The sequence below is a fragment of the Camelus ferus genome, chromosome 20, assembly GCF_009834535.1.
Source record: "Camelus ferus isolate YT-003-E chromosome 20, BCGSAC_Cfer_1.0, whole genome shotgun sequence".
NCBI lineage: Eukaryota > Metazoa > Chordata > Mammalia > Artiodactyla > Camelidae > Camelus > Camelus ferus.
Genome location: NC_045715.1, coordinates 12,090,426 through 12,111,905, shown reverse-complemented (window position 1 = coordinate 12,111,905; position 21,480 = coordinate 12,090,426). Strand labels below are relative to the sequence as shown.

The window sequence follows — 21,480 nt, the reverse complement described above, 5'->3', positions numbered from 1 at the left end:
GATAGAAGGGTGATATTAAGAAAATTAAACACACAAGCATATAAATATGTTGTGTTTATTTTTTTCTAGACTGGATATGAAAAAAATGTGACACCAGGAAAAAGTAGAGAACGAGAAAGGTACTGTCATCTTTATAGTGAAACTTCTTTTATTTAATTTGTGAAGTCCATATTTGATTTACCTATGCTTTTTTGAAGATTAAGAAGGTTAAAAAAAATAGAAACTTCACACATACAAAAAAAATCTGTCAGCTTTTAAAATTATATTCAACTGAACATTTATTTTCTTAATTTTTAGCAGTTTTAAGTTTTAGGTTTTCAGTTAGTAACAAATTATGGACCAGAGTAATAAATCATTTAACTTTTTTTTTTCTTTGCCTAGTGGCTTACCTTACCCAAATTTCAGTATGTCTGCAGCCAATGGTTTATCTTCTGGAGTAGGTAGTGGAGGTGGCAAGATGAGACGAGAGAGAACACGCTTTGTGGCATCTAAACCTCAGGAGGAGGAGGTAAGGTTATATTCTTAAATCTATCTTGAAGTATATCTTGAAGAATCTCAGTATCTTTTTTCCTCTGTAAGTTTTTTTTTTGATTGAAGTGTAGTTGATGTGCAATATTATATAAGTTACAGGTGTACAATGTAGTGATTCACAATTTTTAAAGGTTACTTCACTTATAGTTATTATAAAATATTGGCTATATTTCCTGTGTTGTACAATATATCCTCGTAGCTTATTTTATACATAGTAATTTGTACCTTTTAGTTCCCTACCCTTGTATTGCCCCTCCCAAGTATCTTATCTTCAAGTTCATTATTAAAAGCTTTGGTGTGGTGGTGATGGGGAGACCTCGAGGTCCCCTGGAGGAGGGTGGGTTTGTAGAGACCTGGCACAAGGATAATCTGTTATTTAAACAGCCCCTTAAAAATGTGTGTGTGGGGTGTGTGGGGGTGATTGTGGGTGTGTGTTTTAAACTGTCAGGCTTTTTAAACCACCCTCACCAGGACAACACAGTAAACCTAAACTAATACCTTGAATTTCATGGGTATCACCAAAAAGCCATAATTCTTAAAATAAGAGAATTGAGACTGAAATTATTTGACCCTCGAAATACTATTGTATAGTGAGGTTTTGCCCATTTCTAAAACATATAAATGGGTTACCACTGTACATAATTGTCTTGCTTACCTTTTTCTTCATATTATTTGTGAAGTTTATCAGTGTTGTGAATGGTAATGGGTTATTAATTTCACTATTACATGTTTATCCAGTATGAAGATGCACCACAACCCATTCTGCAGGGCCCATTTGGGTTGATTCCTGAACATGCTGATGGGAACATTTATGCATTTCTCCCTCAGCACACGCACTGTACTTTCTCCAGGCTGTTTATCTAGGAATGGAATGCTGAATTACAGGGGATGATACACATCTTCCAGTGTATTAGATGTTGCCTTGTTGCTCTTTAGGGTGGTTTTACAATTTAATACTTCCACATGACAGCAGGCAGATCTACTTTTTCTTTACTCTTACCAGTACTTATTTTTGTTATTACTTTAAAGTTTTTGCTAATGAATGTGCAGTAGTAGCCCATCGGAGTTTAATTTGCATTACCTTCTTTACTAGGGTGTGGGGAGACATCTTTTCGTGAGTTTCTTGACCATCTGGGTTTTCTCTTTACCCATTTTTCTGTTGTGTTATTTCTTTTATTAGGAAGAGTTCTTTATATGTTCTAAACACAAGTTTGAAAGTGACAGGGACGAATTGAAGATTGGATAAATTGACCTTTCTGTCTAGGTTGCGCTATATATTTTCTAACTACTTTGAGTTGAGCACAGGTCCCACTTCAGTTTTTTATGAATAAAAAGCTGGATCATTTAAGTTATGTAATGCTTTCATTTGTGGTTTGTTTCTAATTAAAATTTCATTTGTAACTTTCTCATTGACCCATGAGGAATTAAGGAATTGTAGGTTTTTTAAATAGGAGGTCTTCTGTAACAGTTTCTGTTGACTGAAATTATGTTTTGGTTGAAATTGTTGTGTATCAGTGTTAATTTTCTTCATATCTACTGGTATTTTGTTTTGCAGCTTTGTTTAGAGTGGGAGGTGTCTCTTTTTCATTTTTTTTTTTTTTTTTTTGTCTCCCCTTTTCCAGCATTGCAGTCTTAAAGTTGTGCCTCTCTGGCTCAGAATCTTGACTTCTTTGGCAGTTTGGGCTTTCAGCCATACGCTGTCTTGTTCTGATATTTGAGATTATGCAAGGGACCTTGGCTCAGTTACTGGTCTTGAGGATACATCTTTCCCTTAAGTTCTACTTGTTGCTCTGCTGGAGTGTTGGGAAGGAGGAAATATATTAATTTCTTTCTATGATCTTGAAAGAATAATAAAGTTTTGAATGCCATATAAAATTTTGCACTTAAGCCAATTTTTTTTCCCTCGTTAAAAGCTCTTTACATAGACTTAATTAATTTTTAAGTGTAAAAGTGATTATTTTATTTTTTTTTATTAATTACATGTAAGAAATGAGTTATTTGTCTTGCCTTGTATACATAAGGAAATGAGTGATTAATATAGCATGTGTTCGTTCTTTAGGCAAGCTTTTATATTTCTTAGTAAAATTTGTGTCCCTATCTTTTTAAAGTTTAGCCCTGTAAGGGTAAAGCATTAGCTTTGGTTAGGGGTTTGTCTAATGACAGATTGTGACTTTTATGTCTCTTCAGTGCCAGTTTTTAAACATACAGTTTCTAAGATCTTCAGTTGAAGCCTAGGCTGATATCTGTAGCTCAGTTTTAGCTATCTTGTAGGTAAGTGTTTGGTGTAACTTTGCTGTATTGTAGACGTTTTGGGGAGGAGTTAAGAATTAATTCATTGATTTTTGCTCTTATTATCTGATATACTGTGAGGAGCTTTGTGAAAACCTAACCCTCCAGATTGCCTCCTCCCTTCTCTGGGCCCCTTCCCTCCATTCCGGCCAACTGCCAACTGCCAGTTTTGCATCCCAGGATGCCTCACCTAACTCCTGTCCCTAGCTCTGCTCCACCCTGGAGTTATAGTCTCTACCTTTCTGAGGAAAGAGGTACTTAATAATGAGTGGCTGCCTGAAATTTTCTGCCTACCCTGTGGTTTTTATCTAGATAAAATAGGATAGATGCTTCCTTGCTTACTTTATATCCATTGCTGTTTTTTGTTTCTGATGCCAAATATGTTTAGACCACCAGTTGTTTCTTAATTCAGTTCTAGTAAATGGAAATTTTGGGTAAAAGATCAAAGATTCATTTTGGCTTTTGGGAAACATCAAATGGAAGAAATTTTCTAATTGAATGTAAACAAATTTCAGATACTGTTGTTACTTAGCAGGGATTGGTGTATTTTGACTCACTAAACATTCAAGCTAGTAGAACTCTATTGAAACTTAATTTATTTTGCAATGTGAGATGAGTGTGTTTCAGTTTTTATCTTAGAATCCAGAATTTGTAAGGATTGTGTGTTAGTCACTAAACGTAGGCATTTCACCTCTACTGTGGTATCAATCTGGATTTTATAATGAAAAAGCTCATTGATACAGAGTAGACAGGCAGTATGTAATGCTGAGTTTGGGGAGATTTAATTGCTTGATTATTGTCCTGTCAGGTGTAGTTCTGCCTGTTAGCTGTGTGTGACCTTGGTCAAATTAACCTCTTTGTATAATAAAAATAAATAAATCTATTGAGCTTCTGTCTGTAGGATGTCTACCATTTATTATCTGTATGATATTAGACTATGTATCTCCCTGTCTCGTTTTCTCATCAATAGTAGTATCTACTTTATGTGAGTTAACTCATGACCAGGTACTGCAAAGGTAATGAATTAGTTAGTCACGTATTTGATGATGTGTTCTGCTTGAGCTATCTGTAAGTATCCAGTAAGAATTCTTGACTTCCTTTCTCCCAGATTTGTGGGACCCACTTCTGATCAACTAAGTCAATTTTGGTGAATAAGAATCCAATATAGAATTGGTTCAAGGTCAATAACTTGAAGAACCAATATGGCCAAGTATATGGCTTAACAAGTTGGCATGAGGTACAGGTTTTTGGCTAATGTGTCTAAGTGTCGAATACGCATTCGACCCGAATGTGTATAAGGGTCTAAAAGGAAGAAAAGGGCAAGAACTGGGGATGGGAAGAAACTTTCATGTAGAAATAGCCAAATGCATCTTTTATTTGCTTCCTCTGCCCCCAAATTGGATTCTGACAAGTTTCAAACAAAAGAAATGTTGAAAGAATTGTGCTGTGAACACATATATACCCAGCACTTAGATTCTAATATTTTGTGATATTTGCTTTATCAAGTAAATAACCATCTTACTGTTTGGGGGGGGTGCATTTCGAAGTAAGTTGAATGTATCAATAACACTTTACTCTGAAATACTTCAGCATACATAGCATGAATTAGAGTTAAATATTTGTTGTGTTTTAATTTAGCAAAAATTTACAGTGAAATGTAAAATTCTTAGGTGTGCCATTTTATGAATTTAAGAAATGTTTACACCTGTGTAATCCAAACCTCTGTCAGGCTGTCAGACATTGCCATCCCTCCAGAAAGTTGCTCCTTCCCTATCAACACTCACTGCCTCCTGCCCCCGGGGCAATAGATATTCTCATTTGTTTCATCATGTATATCATTTTGTTGGTTCTGAAACTTCATTATCGATCCAGTTACTCAGTGTGTATTCTTTGTGCCTGGCTATTATGAATAAAACTTCTGTGAACATTCTTCTACCTTTTTATAGACATATGTTTATTTCTTTGGGGGTAAATATGTAGAAGTGGTTATGAGGTTATATGATACGTGTTCAACTTTTTAAGGAAGTGACAGACTGTTTTCCCCAAAGTGATTGTAACATTTTACAGACCCACCAACAGTGTATGAACTTTTCTTAACTCTATATGCTTATCAGTGGTTGATTGTCATCTTTTTAATTTTAGCCGTTATACTTTGTGTATGATGGTGTCTCACTGTAATTTTAATTTGCATTTCTCTGTTGCCTAATAATGTGTTCTTGCCTGTGTGTTTATTGGCCATAATATCTTCCTTTGTGAGGTCAGTTCAGATCTTTTACTCTTTTAAAAATTGGGTTACTATTACTGAGTTGTAGGAGCTCTTTATAAATTCTAGACCCAAGTACTTTGTCAGATATGTGTCTTAAGTATTTTCTCCCAGTCTGACCTGCCAATTCATTTTCTTAACAGTATCTTTTGATGGGATGTTCTAAATTTTATGAAGTCTGAACTAACCTATTTTTCCCCCTATTTTTACTTACTCTTCTTTGTGTCCCAAGAAACCTATCCCCAGGTTGCAAAGAAAAATCTCATATTTCCTTCTAGAAGATTTATAGTAGTGCTTTTATGTTTTTTCTAGTTTCCTTTTTGATTTAGTATATGGTCCGTGGATTATTTAGAAGTGTCTTTCATCATGATTTTAGTGTTTTGAAATATAGAGACTTTTTTGTAGCCCAGCATACGGTCTGCTTGATGAATCTTGACAAATATGTATACCCTGCAGCTGTTGGGTATAGTATTCTATAGATGTCAGTTAGGTAAGATGACTGATAGTATTTCTTATATCTTTTTTGTTCTTGCTGAAAATTTTTGGGAGGGGGTAGGGAGGTGTCTGGTTAGTCTCTTAGATCTTTTTGTTGTTGCTGAAATTTTGGGGGAGGGGGTAGGGAAGTGTTTGGTTAGTCGTTTGTTGACTTGTGAGTTTAAATTGTCATGTTTTATTTGGTCAATTTGTCTTTTCCCTTTTAATTATGTCAGTTTTTGCTTACATATTTTGAGGCCCTCATTCATGCACTCATCTATCTATTATGGCTTATCAATGAGTTGCCCCTTTTAATATTACTAAATGTTCTTTTAAAAAAAACTTTGGAAATATTCTTTGTCTTGAAATCTACTTTATGTGATATTAATATAGCCAGCCACTCTGTTACTAGAATAAGCCTTCTCATGCTTACTAATTGCAAGTTATATCTTTTCTCCATCCATTTACTTTTAATCTAAGTTTCTCGTAGATAGCGTGTAATTGAGTCTTGCCCTTTTATCTATTTTCTGACTTTTAATTGGAATGTTTACTTATATTTAATATGATTACTGATATGATTGGATTAAGGTCTACCATTTTTCTGTTGGCTTCTATTTTTCCTATTTGTTTTTTGTTTCTTGCTCCTCTCAAAAGCTGCCTTCTTTTGAGTTAATTGAATATTAGAGTTCCATTTTAATTATTTGTTGGCTTTATATCTCTGCCTTGTTACTTAGTGGTCCTCTTGGGATTATGATGTATGTCCTCAACTTTTTAAATTCTGCTTTTTGTTAATGTTGTACCATTTCCTGTAAAATTTAAGAATCTTGCAACTTTATAGTTTGATTTACTACCCTTCTTCCTGATATTTTATGCTACGTATAATTTTTATTACATTTAGATAGTCTATAATTTTTGCTTTATCTAGTTACATGTATTTTAAAGAAATTAAGGGGAAAAAAGTTTTTTTATGTTTACTCATATATTCTCCACTTCTTCCAGAAACCTGAGTTTCCATTTGGTGTCATTTCCCTCCACCATGAAGAGCTGGTAGAGCAGGTTCTGTGGCACCAGATTCTGTTAGTTTTATTTTATCTAAAAGTGTCTTTATTTTACCTTTTTGGGGTTGGGGAGGTTGACTTTACTGAGGTGTGACTTAGGTATAATAAACTGCATCCATCTGAGGTACTCATTGTTTTGGCTGTCATTGAACGTAGCTCAGACTCTTACCATCTTCTTAGCTGCTTGGCGTCTGCCTTACACCCGTGTAGTTTACAGGTCTGCAGACTTGGGGCTCCCCTTCTGTGGCTTTTCCTGCATCTCCTCTTATTTTCCAATGACTGTGGTGGTCACCTCGGTCTGTCCTTTGAATCCTCAACCAAATTTTCTCTCTGAATTTCAACTGTCTACCTGGCACCAGCTCGAAAGAGAATAGGAAGCTCACTCAGAAGAAGCGCTTCCCTTCTCAGTGTCTTCTTCCCGCCAGCATCTGCTTGCTTTTTGTTGCTTTCCAGTGTATACAGTTGGTGGTGTTTAATATATTGTCCAGAGTTCATAATTGTTACTGGTCCGGTACAAGCTACTCCACCATAAGCAGAAGTGGAACTCTTTTTGTCTGTTCTAATCTGGGTCATTTGAGACTGTTGGTGGTCTTTGCTATATTGGGTTAAAAACCAAGACAGGCAACCAGGCTCATCCGTACTGACAAGTACTGATGAGTACTTGAATGCTTGTTGTACATGCCAAGACCAAAAATGACTTTGTTTCGTGATACTACTGCAACTTTTGTGTGTTAATTTTTTTTCTCAATTTCACCAGTTAGGAAATTGGTACCAAGGACAACCAGGTTCACAATGTCACATGGCTGGCTGGTGGGACAGCTTGGATTCAAATCTTGCTTAGTTTTATTTATTTATTTTTTTATTCAAGAGCCCACATTGTTAACATTGCATAGTGCTGCCTTATCCCTGTTCTGAATTTACCTGTAACTATATTAGTTCTACCTGAAAATAAGTAGAGACAAAAAAATGACACGGAAGTGTGGGGGGTATATAGCTCAAGTGGTAGAGGGCATGCTTAACATGCACAAGGTCCTGGGTTCAATCCTCAGTACCCCCTCTAAAAATAAACCTAATTACCTCCCCCGCCAAAAGGAAATAAATAATACAATAAATAAATATTTGTTTTAAAAAAAGAATGACATGGAAGATGAAATATCATTATAAAACATGTTATGTTTTAGGAAATGGAAGTACCAGTATTACCGAAAATCTCTCTACCCATCACCAGTTCTTCACTGCCTACCTTCAGTTTTAGTTCTTCTGTGATCACAACTTCCTCTCCATCATCGATTAGTCCTTCACAATCATTAACAAACAAGGTAAAAAAAAAATTATACAAGTAGAGATGATTTTTGTTTTTTCCTTATTAAAAAAAATCGAATGTTCTATGTAAGGCAGTGATTAATTTTCAATACAGACACTAACAACTCAATAAGGAGAAAAATGGAAATGGTGTTTTGCTTTTTAAAAACATATACATTATAGTGGGATACATTATAATGGGTGCATTCTTCAGTTCTTATGAATGCATTATAGAGAAAGATGATTGTAAGTTTGTTTTTCCAAGTAGTGGGTTTTTAGTTTTGTGTTTTTGTTTTTGTTTTTGTTTTTGTTTTTGTTTTGGTAGGAATGGATTTACGTTTTTATTTCTCAAGTAAGATTAACATCTTTAATCTGCTCCTGAAATTTTTATGCTTTCTTCTTGGCTTTTACTTTTTCTGAATTTATTCTTACAGATGTTATTTTTCTCCTTTAGATAAATATCTCCCTCTAAGCTCATATACATTCCTCTTCAAAGAGGAAGCCAGTTCTTACAGCAGTTACTGTTGACTGCTTTTCAGAAATTAAAAAGTGGTTTTTAAATTTAAGAGGAGTAAAATTGCTTTTGGCTTCTTTGGAATAATTAATTTGCTTAAGGTCTGTTTTATTGTCAGTTTCTTTTCCTAAAAAGCTATTCTTGTATTATTTCTTTAATAATTTGGAAAACTAGGTACAAATGACCTCTCCAAACAGCACTGGCAGTCCCTTGTTTAGATTTTCATCTCCAATTGTAAAATCTACTGAGGCAGATGTACTACCTCCATCATCTGTAAGTAGCAAGCAAGGAATATTTTGTCTGTGTTGATTTCAAAAGCATACTGTTTTTTTAAATCAAATCCAAGGTGCCATTGGTAGTAAGAAATACCATTTTCTAACTGAAAAAAAAATTCCAATATAGAGAAAACTTTGAATGAACACATATACATTTTCCACCACATATGTATAGACGCATACATGCATGTGTAAATTTTCTTATGTGCCATTTGAAAGTTAAGGTGCAGGCATTTTGGTACCCTTACCACTTTTCGATGTAGCCTCTACGAAAAAGGATATTCCTTTGCACACCTGCAATACAATTATCATACCCAATAGATTTAACATGATATAACAGTAGTTTAGTGTTCATATTCAGATTTACCCATCAGCTCCAGAATGTCCTTTAATTGCTATTTTGTGTCACTTGGTCCTCGATCCAATTACAGTTAGAACCTAATTAAGTCATAGTGCATTTAGTTAACATGTCTCTTGAATTGACTTCAGTTTAGACAAGCTTGAAGTTTTTATGTCCTGCAATATGTATTTGTTTCTTTGTAATTAAGTATAAATATTTGGAGTAAAAATAATATATAAGTTTAATGTTCAAGTTGCCCTACCCGTAGTTGGCATGTGTATCATTTTAACATGTTACCTTCTGTTTTTCACTGTGTCCTTGTTTCTGTAACAGCTAGATGTTTCAAATCATTTTGTATCCTCGCTGCTGCATGCCTGAAATCCACAAAGTCTCATACTTTTTATTAGGAAATGGTATTTAGAAACCCAGAACCAGGCATTAGAGACACATTATTATTTTATGTACTGCTTTGAAGGAAAAAAATGCTTAAGAAATTTAAAATGCTGTTGTTAAACTATGAGACACCATTGGCTCTGAAAAGTTTTAGAGATTTAAAATAGGAAAAACTGAACCTTAGAATATGTGAAATTCAGTGTATCTTTTGACTTGGAATTTAAAAAGAGCTTTATATTTGATAATTGTTTAAAACTAAATGGCCTATTAAAGGACATGTCTCTCTCTACAGATTGGATTTACATTTAGTGTGCCTGTGGCAAAAACAGCAGAGCTTTCTGGCTCTAGTGGTATTTCAGAACCAAGTACAAGTAGTTCAGGTAAGTAAAATTCTCTCACAAATGTTTACATAGAACTACATTAGAAGAGTATTTCAGATTCTTTCATCTTTGGCAGATCTTGTAAATGCTTTCGTTTGAATAAAATTAACTCCCTAAATGTAAATTACACTTTGGTTGTGAAAGGGGTAGTCACAGCGGCAAACACATCCGCTGTCTTTGTTTAGTCAGAATAAGGAGATGGTTTATCTTAAGTGAAATAAGAAAATCAAGGGTTGTCTACAGTGTAATTACAGTGGAGTCCATCTCTAGGTTTACCCTTCAGTTCACAAGCATTTTATTGCGTCAACATTAAGCTGGCTCCTGCAGGTAGTGATACATAATTCCTAAACTGAAGAAATAGGCATAATTGGGGGAAAGAAAGGTGTATTCGGACAATTAAATCATAGGATTTTGTTGTGATGGTGGTGATTTTCTTTCAAGTGTTGGGTATTTGGGAAAGAAAGAATCATCTGGGCTGAATGACTCAAGTCAAGAACTCTGAGCAAGGGCATTTTACCCAAGAAATAAACAGCAAATGCAAGAGAACAGGAGGAAAACCATGACATACTTTGAAAATTGCAAATAATTTGTCATGAGATTGAGAGGTAGCTTTAAATTTTAAAAATTCTTAAGTGCTCTGCTGAAGAATTGGATTTTAATCTGAAATGTAGTAGGAAGACACTGGATGATTTTTATCTGGGGTGGGATGGTGTCTTGGAGTAACAGCAGTATGTTGGGTGGAGATGCAGGTGGGAGGAGTGGGTATTATACAGGCTGAGACATCAGCTAAGAGCTATTGCCTTTGCAGAAGTGTTTCTTTGACCGTCTTTGAATTTTGGAATCTTTAAAAACTAGATCCTCCCTCCAAAGATAGATTAAAAAAAAAAATTAAGAGCCAGGACATAAAAGCTACAGAGATCTTTGGCTTTGGGTGATCTGAGAGATAAGAGCATAGGTTATGAAAGTGACACAAAATAAGAATTTGTCTGTTACGTTTGCAGTCCTTTTTTTTATTGAATAAAACAGCCGTGTGTAAAGAAAGTAATAAGCACATTTCAGGTGTACTTCTTACCGCATGTATGTTTTTCTTTACTGTTACTGTGAATTTAAGAAGAATAAACCTGTTCAGATTTCATTTTCATACTTGGTTATGAGGGAAAGGCATTAAAATCCTTCCCAATTTTTATTAATGCTTTACTAATGGTAACTGAATGAGTAACAATTTGTTAAAACAACTTTTATGTTTCATTACATCTGGGGAAATTACCTAGATTTTTAAGGAGTTTATTATTGAGTGGCACATATAGAATTGTGAGAACTGTTCTTACATTGCTACATCTGATTTTCATCACTGGCATCATTAAAAAGCTGACTGAAAATGTGGATGTGATGATTTAATTCCCTTGTGTTAGGAGCTAATTTTTCCATCTCTTTGAATACACTTCAGGGAATCTTTAAAATTTACCTTAAATTACTAAAAGCAGTTCACTTTTGATAATAAAGGAAGATAGAATGTGATAAAGTGATAAAAGCATAGTTCTGTTTTGACACAGTTCTACGAGGTAGGTATGGTGTTTCACTTTTTGCACATTTTTACTAATAAGGTGAAGTAGACATAGTTAATCATTTAGAAAGAACAATTCAGTGGCATGTAGTACATTCATAACGTTGTGCAACCACTATCTCTAACTAGTTCCAAAACATTTTTATCACTTCTAAAAGGATATCTGTAACATTAACTAGTTGTTCCCCATTTCCAATTCCCCCCAACTGCTGGCAGCCACCAATCTGTGTTCTGTTTCTTTGTATTTACTTATTCTGGAATCAGACAGTGTGACTTTTTGCATCTGGCTTCTTTCACGTACTGTTTGTCTTCAGGGTTCATCCCTTTTGTAGTATGTATCAGTACTTCATACCTTTTATGGCTGAATGATATTCCACTGAATGGATATACCGTATTTATCTATTCATTGGTGTACGTTTTGGTTGTTTCCACTTTTTGGCTATTGCTAATAGTACTGCTGCGAATATGCATGTACTTGCAGTTGTTTGAATACTGGCTTCAGTGCTTTGGAGTATATGCCTTGGAGTGGAGTTGATGGATCAAATGGTAGTTCTATATTTAGCTTTTTGAGGAACTTCAAAACTGTTTTCTCAGCAGCTAACTCATTTCACATTTCCACCAGCAGGATTCTCATTTCTCCACATTCTCATGATGCTTATTATTTTCATTTTTTGATGATAACCATCCTAGTGGGTATGAAGTAATGCTTCATTGTGGTTTTGATTTGCATTTCCCTAAAGATGAATGGTGTTTAGCATCTTTTCATGTGTTGTTTGGCCATTTACATATCTTGGGAGAAATGTCTTTTCAAGTTCCTTGCCGATTTTTAAATTGGTTTGTCTTTTTTTGCTGAAATGTAAGTGTTTTAATATAGTCTGGATACTAGATCTTTATCAGATACATGATTTGCAAATGTTTTCTCTCATTTAGTCAATTGTCTTGCCATTTTCTTGATATGTCTTTAAATACATAAAGGTTTTTAATTTTGGTGAAGTTCTGTTTTTGTGGGGGGGTTTTTTGGGTTTTTTTTGTTTTTTTACTTGTACTTTTGGTGTCATATCTAAGAATTCATTGCCAAACCCATGGTCATGAAGCTATACCTCTTTGAAGAGTTTTATGGTTTTTAGTTTGTTGATCCATTTTGAATTAATCTTTATTTATGGTGTGGAATAGGGGTAGGTAGGTTTTTTTGAACTACTATACCTACTACTTTTAAATTGGCAAACACTTAAGAAAAACCTGGTTATTTATATTTTATTATGGAAAATTTCAAACATTCTCAGAAGTAGAATAGTAGATGGAATCCCCATGGACTCCCTATCGACCTTCAGCATTTACCATTTTATGACTCATCTTGTTTCTGTCTCCCACTCTGCCTCCTTCCCCTCTCACACACACAAACACACGTATCAGGTTATTTTGAAACAATTCTAAACATATTTCACCTGTAAACATTCCCCCTTAAAAATGTAACCACAAAACGATTATCGTACAGTATAGATCTTATTTTAAATACAAGGGGATGTTTGTTTTAGCAAGTTTGGGAAATATACAAAGTAAAAGCGTTACTCCTTAGATGTAAACAGAATCTTCTGGATTTTCTGACTTGCTCTTTTCCATAACTATGCTTCTAAGAATGATTTTTGTGGCTGCATAGCATTCCATTATGTTAGTGTTCTGTAACTTATGTAGCTAGCCCTTTTTATTGAGTTTATCATCCAGGTTTTCAGTATAATAACTGGAAGATTTTTCAGTCTTAGGACGAATTTCTAGAAATATCTGGCTTAGTTGAACATTAATTTTTAAGGTTTTTTGATCAAATTATAAATTGCAGTGTAATCAGATACATATTTCAGGCAGTGATCTTGCCCCAATTGTATATCCTCTCCAGCATTTTGGTTTGATTTTCTTGATTACTGGTGAATTCGTTGGCTAACGATTATAGTGTGTATATATATTTGCCCTTTTGGAAGAGAGAGATTTATAGTATGGTAAATGATATTTTTACTTCCTTGTAACGGCAAGTTAACACTGTAGTTTGTCATTTGTCCATTATCTTTGAATTACAGTGACCTATTTGGTGATGTTTTTAGAAGTTGATTAGAAATTGTCTTTGAAATATCTTTTTAATACATATAACTTGCTTTTTCTTGGCATAGTATCATTTATAATTAAACAAATTACAGCTCAAGATATCACTACGGTGAACAGTACAAGCTGTAAGAAGAAGCCGGACGAAGATTGTGAGGGCCCTTTTACACCTGCAAAGACCCTGAAAGAAGGAAGTGTCCTGGATGTTCTGAAGAGCCCTGGTAAGACAATGGCTGCCTTTGATAGTCTAAAATCTTAGTTACAATCTCATGATCTATCGTAATGTCAGTTGTTACACTTTGTTGTACTTCAGGCTTTTAAAAAATTATGACCAGTTTGATAGGAGATTGACTTTTGAATATAGGTGGTCAGCTATAAATTTTTTTAGGTGAAAGATCTTAGAAACTCTCCTTATTTCTTTAGAATTCAAGGAAACTTCACACTAAAATGAAATCTCCAAGGGGGAGGGTGTAGAAGGAGAAAATGTGAGTTGCCTATTAATAGAGATAGGCCAGGATGGAAAAAAGTAAGTAAACCTGATGATATACCTGTCTTTTAGAGCACTGAGCTGGCTTGTTCTTTTCACATGATTCCCCAGTTGTGGTATATATTTAACAAAGCCAAGCTGAAAGAAAACATTTCCTGATGGTTAACATATATGCATAAGGGGTACTCCTCACTTGAAATGAAACAATTGTATGAATACTAGTGGGTAGTAATTTGAAGGTGATGAAGAGAAGTCCTCAAATATGAGGCGTGAAAGGTTAATGTGAAAGGTTCTGAGATTTTATTGGAGAGATACTTGGGGCAATTTTGTTTGAATTAGTGTTTAGTGACTTGGCGTGGCATCTCTTTGGGTAGCATGAGCTCATGCTCCGTTAGGATAGACTCTGCCCTGATGATTTTTGTTTTCTAGGTTTTACCAGATGGTTTAGTACATATCTGTTGAAATTTGTGATCGTATTTGTCACCGAACCATTACCAGTTTAAAGCTTTATATGAGTTTAATATTACTAAAAATGATCCTTACCACTATGTTGTACTTTGGAGGGATATCTGTCAAGTAATCATACCTGCACAGTTCAGTTGGTTTTTACTGAAAGAGAGGCTACCACAATTGAGAATTATGACTGGACAGAATTCAGAGATGTTGGATATTGGAAATCACTTTGGCACAGCCAAGGGCACATCTGAAAGAAGAGGCAGATGGGGTGGGGGAGAAGCTATGGCTGTAGCTCGGTGTTGCAGAAGGTGGAGTATAGCAAAACGTAGATGATGTACGTATTAGTAAAGTAGTATAAATTAAATCTCAAATTAGGTAGTGGTTGAACTATAGCAAACAAATCCCTAGGGGAAGAGGATATACTAGAAGCAAAACATCTTTTGTAGCATTTTAGCTAGATCTATCACTTACTAATTATGTGATCAGTACTAGAAATACTGCTTAGGTGAAAAATACTTCCTCCAAGTAGTCCATCCTGGGTTGTACTGACTCTACAGTAGGTTAAAATGTTTTCTCCCAGGAATGATATTTAATTATCAATAGCCATTACATAATTATTAATATCTATATCAATATTTATTAACAATATGTAATAGAGAAGCTTTCTAGTCAAAATGCAAACATTAACTGGGTCTCCCCCCCACCCTGCCTCCCCGTCGTAGGCTTCACGTCGCCGAAGGCAGAGTCTCCTGCTGCTGATCTGACCACCACAAGCCCAATCGTTTATACAAGACCAGCAATAAGTAGTTTTTCTTCTAGTGGAATCGGGTTTGGGGAAAGTTTAAAAGCTGGGTCATCGTGGCAATGTGATACTTGTCTACTCCAGAACAAAGTCACAGACGACAAATGTGTAGCCTGTCAAGCGACAAAATTGCCACCAAGAGATACTGCTAAACAGACTGGAACTGGGACACCAAGTAAAAGTGGCAAACCAACTCTTTCTGCACCAGGGACAGGCTTCGGAGACAAATTTAAACCAGCAGCAGGAACTTGGGATTGTGATACCTGTTTAGTCCAAAATAAGCCTGAAGCGATAAAATGTGTAGCTTGTGAAACACCGAAACCTGGAACTGGTGTTAAGCGAGTCCTTACGTTGCCAGTGGCTTCAGAAAGTGCTGTAACTGTGGCTGCTTCCTCCTCCAGCTGCACTGTGACCACTGGTGCCTTAGGATTTACAGATAAATTCAAAAGGCCCCTGGGATCTTGGGAGTGTCCAGTGTGCTGTGTTTCTAATAATGCAGAAGACAATAAATGTGTGTCCTGTATGTCTGAGAAACCAGGTACGTTTATGGCTGTTTGGAATAATTTTGTTCATTACTTTAATAGAACATTTTAATTTATTCTCTGCAAGACAGCTAAGAGTAGCTTCAGTATTTTAGATATTTCAGGATGAGCATTTCCTCATACGTCCTGATTTTTCTGAACTGTCTTGAGGCTAAAATGACTTGCTTGGGCCTGGAACTGCATGTTTTCTTAGGACAGGGTATTGTTAATCAGTCCAGCATATGCTTTGACCTCTTCTTTGTATGCATTTTTATCCAAAACTTCTTGCTTTTCATGATGATTTTCAAAGTTGGCTAATAAAGATGCAAAGGTCTTAGAACAGGGCAGTCTTTCTCAAACGTTTATACAGAATAAAATACTACTTTGTTTCTTTAAGTAGAAGTGAGGATGGCTAGTAGTTATTTCCAAGGATGGTTTCATTAAGAGTTAGATAATGTTGCTTTTTGGAAAGGCTGTGGCTGAATATTAATGGTGATACCTGTACCTCTATGTGCTATCTGACAGAGATATTGCAATGATAGTAAATTACTGAATCATTGATGAAAAAGTTCTATTAGGCAGCCAGAAAAATGGAGTTAGATTTGAGTTTTTCCTATTTCTCTGTTCAGTTTTGAAAGAATTACTGAAGTTTTACATTGATCTTTCATTCATTTGGAAATGACTGCTGTTTTTGTAATGCTATTATAAAATTATTTGGTACAGATATATGGTAACATGGATACGAAATAAAACATGTTATGAGTATCCTGGGAATTATACTTCCTATTTTTATTGCATTATTCATGGATGTGTGGTTTTATGTCTGCAATGGAAAGCTCTTGAGTTAATGGCCTAGACCCCTTGTCTTAACACAAGGGGTGAGCCATATTCCTAATTCCTACTAGACATCTCCACAGGAATAAAATTTCTGAATCTTTATTCTGAAACACCTTTCCCTTCCCATCTGGCATGGCTCCTCCTCCCCTAAATAAATAAATAAATAAATAAAGCCCTTGATGTATGCAGGAAACCAAAATTAATTCTGAGTTGATGGAAGAATAAAACTGAGTCAGAAAATAAATTGTTACACAAACAAGGGGAGTTCATATATGTATTTAAAAACTTAATCTTTATCCTGTAGAGGACAAACGATCATAAGCAGAAAATGATACAGTTAATATATTTTTAATAAATCACTCATTGGCTTTTTGGAGGGTATTTTGGAAGGCAACAAAATTTGGAGACCAGAGGACAGATTAGGGAGTTGTATCAATAATATTGGTAGAGATAGTAGTGATGTACACTAATGAAATCAAATAAGGGTGGGGTGTAAAAATGTACAGCTGAGGGCATGTTAATTACAAGCTGCTAAAGTTGACCGATACGTGCGAGGCCTTTGGATATACTGATAGTGGAACCTCTGGGCTGGAGATAAAGATTTGGGAGTCATCAGCGTAGGTTTCAATAAGTCGTGGGAGTAAAGGTGATGTAAGGTGAGCGAGCAGAGCAAATACAGAAGACAGCCTAAAACTGAACTCCGCTAACTTAAGGGAGTAGCAGGAATAAGACTGGAACAGTTCATCTTTTAAAGGAGTAACCAGAGAAGAAAAACAAATACCACATGGTGCTGGTTGCTTTCTAGAAGGGTGGATTTCAAGGGAACACATCCAGAGGTCTCAATAAGGTGGCTGAGATGAGGGGTCTTGAACCAGAATAGCCATAGAAGGGTCAGAAAGAGAATGAAGTAGATCGGAGAGATATGTAAGGGAAGATTGCCGTCTAGCCGGGGTAGCAGGGTTGATAGTGCAATCACCAATGAAGAGATACCACAGGGATGAAACTCAGAAGTGTGGGTCGCAGGTGCAGATCAGAAAATGGTTTTGTTGGTGATTCAAACCATCAGAGTAGATGAGAAGTTGTGAGAAAGGCGGTGGATGAAAGATGGTGCAATTTTATTGGCAAGAGGGACGAGAACATACTAGTAAACCATGGATCAGGTAACTGGGAGAAGTGACAGCAGTTTGGAGAACATTTAGAGAAGTGGGGGTACCAGAATGAATGGCTCCACTCTCAACACTGTATTTCTTCACGCAGCGGTGCCTTGCTGAGCCATCCTTCCTGTGTCGCCGCTCCCCGCAAAGTTGCTAGTTCTGCTTAAAAATGTAAATGTCACCTCAGTGAATCCATCTCCTGTCCTGTAGTCATTCACTCTTGTTTAGATCGTTTGTCACTCTCCATCTTGGTGGTGGTGCTGCTGTGTATTTCTGCTTGTTCTACTTTCCCCTTTTGTAGACCATGAGCACCTTTAGAAGCGAAGCACCATTTTATTCATCTTGATGTCCTCAGAACCTAAGAACGTTATGGTGCTTAATAAATGTCTGTTAAATGTCTACCTTGTAACAGAAATGCCATGAACATAGTTGGTTGAATTGCAAAGTGGATAATGGAACACTTCCATGCAAAAATGGTCATTTCAAAGGCAGATCTGAGCTTTGCAGTCTTGAAATTAATAGTCTGGGCTATGTATTTTATGTGTTAGGCTATTGTCTACAATTTATAACATGTTTTATAATGCTGTGCTGTTTAAGAAAACTGGATAAAGATTCTGAAGGAAAATTTAGTCTTTGAGGCTCTGATTTGAGAGCATGATTTTTAAAAACCATGGCAATTCAAACTTGGGGTTAAGAGGGAACTCATCATTGAGCAAGGTGAGTGTGAGTTGCTCATTTATAAGATTAAAAGAAATCTGAGGTGTCTGTACTGATTTTTTGGGGTTTTTTTTTTTTTTTTTGTATTTTCTCTTATCTTAATAGGAAACACTAATAAAACTTGAACATTTAGACTTAGTGGTGTCACTGAGATATGGACATCATGTAAATTAGAATTTTCCTGTTTCCCCAAAATTTTTTAGGAAGTTCAGTACCTGCTTCAAGCAGCAGCACTGTCCCTGTGTCTCTGTCTTCTGGAGGCTGCCTGGGATTGGACAAGTTCAAGAAACCCGAGGGAAGCTGGGACTGTAACGTGTGCCTAGTGGAGAACAAAGCAGATGCTACCAAATGTGTGGCATGTGAAAGTGCAAAGCCAGGCACCAAGTCTGAGTTCAAAGGTAAGGTGTTGGTAAAGTGCCTCCTTACACGTCCACTTTGTAGACAACTTTGGTTTTAAAATTCTTCATTCTCTATTGAAAATTCATATAAGCGAGGTCTTATCCTGTGCTTTTAGCTCATATCTATCTCTGAGTTACTCTAAAGTCAGATTATTTGCTGGTCAGCAGTGAAGGTAAGTATATTTTCTATTCTCTTCATTTTAGAAGAACAGTGCTGGTTGCAGCCCACTGGATTAATGGCATGACGAATGGATTACAACTGGTTTGAAAAACACTGCATTTGGGTTTTAGAAGGTCACTGCTTTCAAGTCTGCTTTAGCTCTTCTGTAGCTGTTACCTCCTGATCCCTTCTCCACCTGCCCTGCCTGAAGTACAGTCATCACCATACCTTTAAATCCGACCTTGTGAGGCAGAAGTGCCTTGGAATACCTTTGAGGCAGAGGTGATGACTAGTTAATTACTGTCTTTGGCATCTTTATTTTTAGCTCTTTGTCTTATAATCACTTGAGGTATCTCAGAGGCCACGTGGATAGCCATTTGCTCCTGAGATTCTGGTACAGTTCTTCAAATAAGTGTCTTAGGGGAAGAAGGCGGGGTGGGTAGTCATCCAAGGGGCGGATCTGAAGGAGAGCGCTTGTGGAGCTGGGCTGGCGCCGGTCCTTGCTGACGCGCGGGTGAGCAGAGCCATGGGTAAACACTGGGCATCGCTGAATGATGTCTGTGCTGGGCCACTTCACTCGGGGGCTTCACTTCTAGTTTATTCTGCTATGAAAAAGCATTATGAAACTGAACACCTTGATTTTGCATTTTCATCGTTTAAAATATCACTTCTGCTCATATAATTCTGTCTCTTTGGTGCTAAAAATTTTAGCTCCTGAGTAAATAACACGTTTATCCACAAGATTTAAAAAGCAAATTATGACAGGATTCACAATGAAAAGTACATACATCTCTTGTCCTCATTGCCTTATTTTCCATCCTTCCTCTCCCACCAAAGGCAATAGCTGTCTGTGGTTAGTTTCTTATAACTGAAGTTTCTTTATGCACGTAATGAGCAAATACACTTCTACTCTCTGTAGTCTTACTTCTCTCTACCTGGCTAGGAAAGGTTGTATACCACACTGCCTTCCTGCCCTTGACTTTACCACGGGTTAGCCTGGGCATTTCTTCTTCATTTACAGCTGTCTGGGTTGCCTATGGCATTTTGCATGTCCATGAGTTTATCTTTAAAAATAAAGACTTGGCTGTATTTTGCTTGTCAAAGGGTGTATGCATATGTTTGTAATTTGGGGTACATATTGACAATTTGCCTCCCACAAATTTTATGCTAATTTACACATCCACCTTCTTTGTTTAAAGTGTCTGTTACTCCTACTCTCATCAGCCACACCTTGGCCAGACTTGTTTGATCTCTGCCGGTCTGGCCGAGGGGAAGAGGCACGTCAGTATGGTTGTGAGGCTTGGGATGGACTTCTTGGGCTGAGTGTTGGGAGACTTGGTTCTTACTTACTGCTGTTTCTATAGGCCTTTTCAGAGTTCTTCCTGTATCCCTTTGCTTTTCAAGACTGGCATTTTGTTTGGGAGCATAATATTAACTCAATATCTTCTTGTTTTTTTATCTTTTTGAAGGCATTGGCACATCTTCCTCATCTTCAAACCCAGCAACCTCAGCCTTCAAATTTGGTATCCCATCTTCCTCTTCTGGGCCCTCTCAGACTTTAACAAGCACTGGAAATTTTAAATTTGGAGATCAAGGAGGCTTCAAAGTAGGGGTGTCATCAGATTCTGGGTCTGTAAACCCCATGAATGAAGGCTTTAAATTTTCTAAACCAATAGGAGATTTTAAATTTGGAATTGCATCTGATTCTAAACCTGAAGAAGTTAAAAAAGACAGTAAAAATGATAATAATTTTAAGTTTGGACTTCCTTCTGGTTTAAGCAATCCAGCTTCTTTAGTTCCATTTCAGTTTGGGGTGTCTAATCTTGGGCAGCAAGAAAAGAAAGAAGAACTGCCTAAATCTGCATCTGCAGGCTTTAGCTTTGGTTCAGGTGTCATTAACCCTCCCCCTGCTGCTACTGACACCGTAGTGACCTCTGAGAGCAAGAGCAGCTTCAGTTTTGGAACCATAGATACCAAGAGTGTCTCAGTGGCTCCTTTCACGAGTAAGACGTCAGAAGCAAAAAAAGAAGAAACACCTGCCACCAAAGGAGGGTTCACTTTTGGGAGCGTGGACCCTGCCCCCCTGCCATCTGCCTCGTTTGTTTTGGGAAGGACAGAAGAGAAACAGCAAGAGCCTGTCACGTCTACTTCTCTAGTGTTTGGAAAGAAACCTGATAATGAAGAGCCAAAGTGTCAACCAGTGTTTTCCTTTGGGAATTCAGAGCAAACCAAAGATGAGGGCTCTTCCAAGACGACCTTTAGTTTCAATATGACAAAGCCATCGGAGAAGGACTCTGAACAGCCAGCAAAGCCCTCTTTTGCTTTTGGAGCTCAGACCAGTACTACTGCTGGTAAGTACTACACATTTTTTACAAGGTGTCCTTGATCTCTGAACAAATGCAGCAAATCAAGGAATGGTGTACATACTTGAGAGAGCACCAGTAACAGAACTCTGGGAAGGAGCTGAGGATTTT

General features: G+C 36.5%; 1 protein-coding gene across 4 annotated transcripts in view; it reads left to right on the top strand.

The window, feature by feature from the left end:
• NUP153 (nucleoporin 153) overlaps positions 1–21,480 on the top strand; it is a 63,942-nt gene that overhangs the window by 29,955 nt on the left and 12,507 nt on the right. For 3 of the 4 annotated variants that reach the window (XM_032462548.1, XM_032462546.1, XM_032462549.1), the window contains 9 exons: positions 70–119; positions 382–508; positions 7,797–7,934; positions 8,606–8,704; positions 9,732–9,819; positions 13,543–13,695; positions 15,140–15,757; positions 18,652–18,846; positions 20,476–21,357. In XM_032462548.1, the coding sequence (XP_032318439.1) occupies positions 70–119; positions 382–508; positions 7,797–7,934; positions 8,606–8,704; positions 9,732–9,819; positions 13,543–13,695; positions 15,140–15,757; positions 18,652–18,846; positions 20,476–21,357 (2,350 nt within the window). The remainder of the gene's footprint in view (positions 1–69; positions 120–381; positions 509–7,796; positions 7,935–8,605; positions 8,705–9,731; positions 9,820–13,542; positions 13,696–15,139; positions 15,758–18,651; positions 18,847–20,475; positions 21,358–21,480) is intronic. The other variant, XM_032462547.1, reaches the window with a different exon arrangement.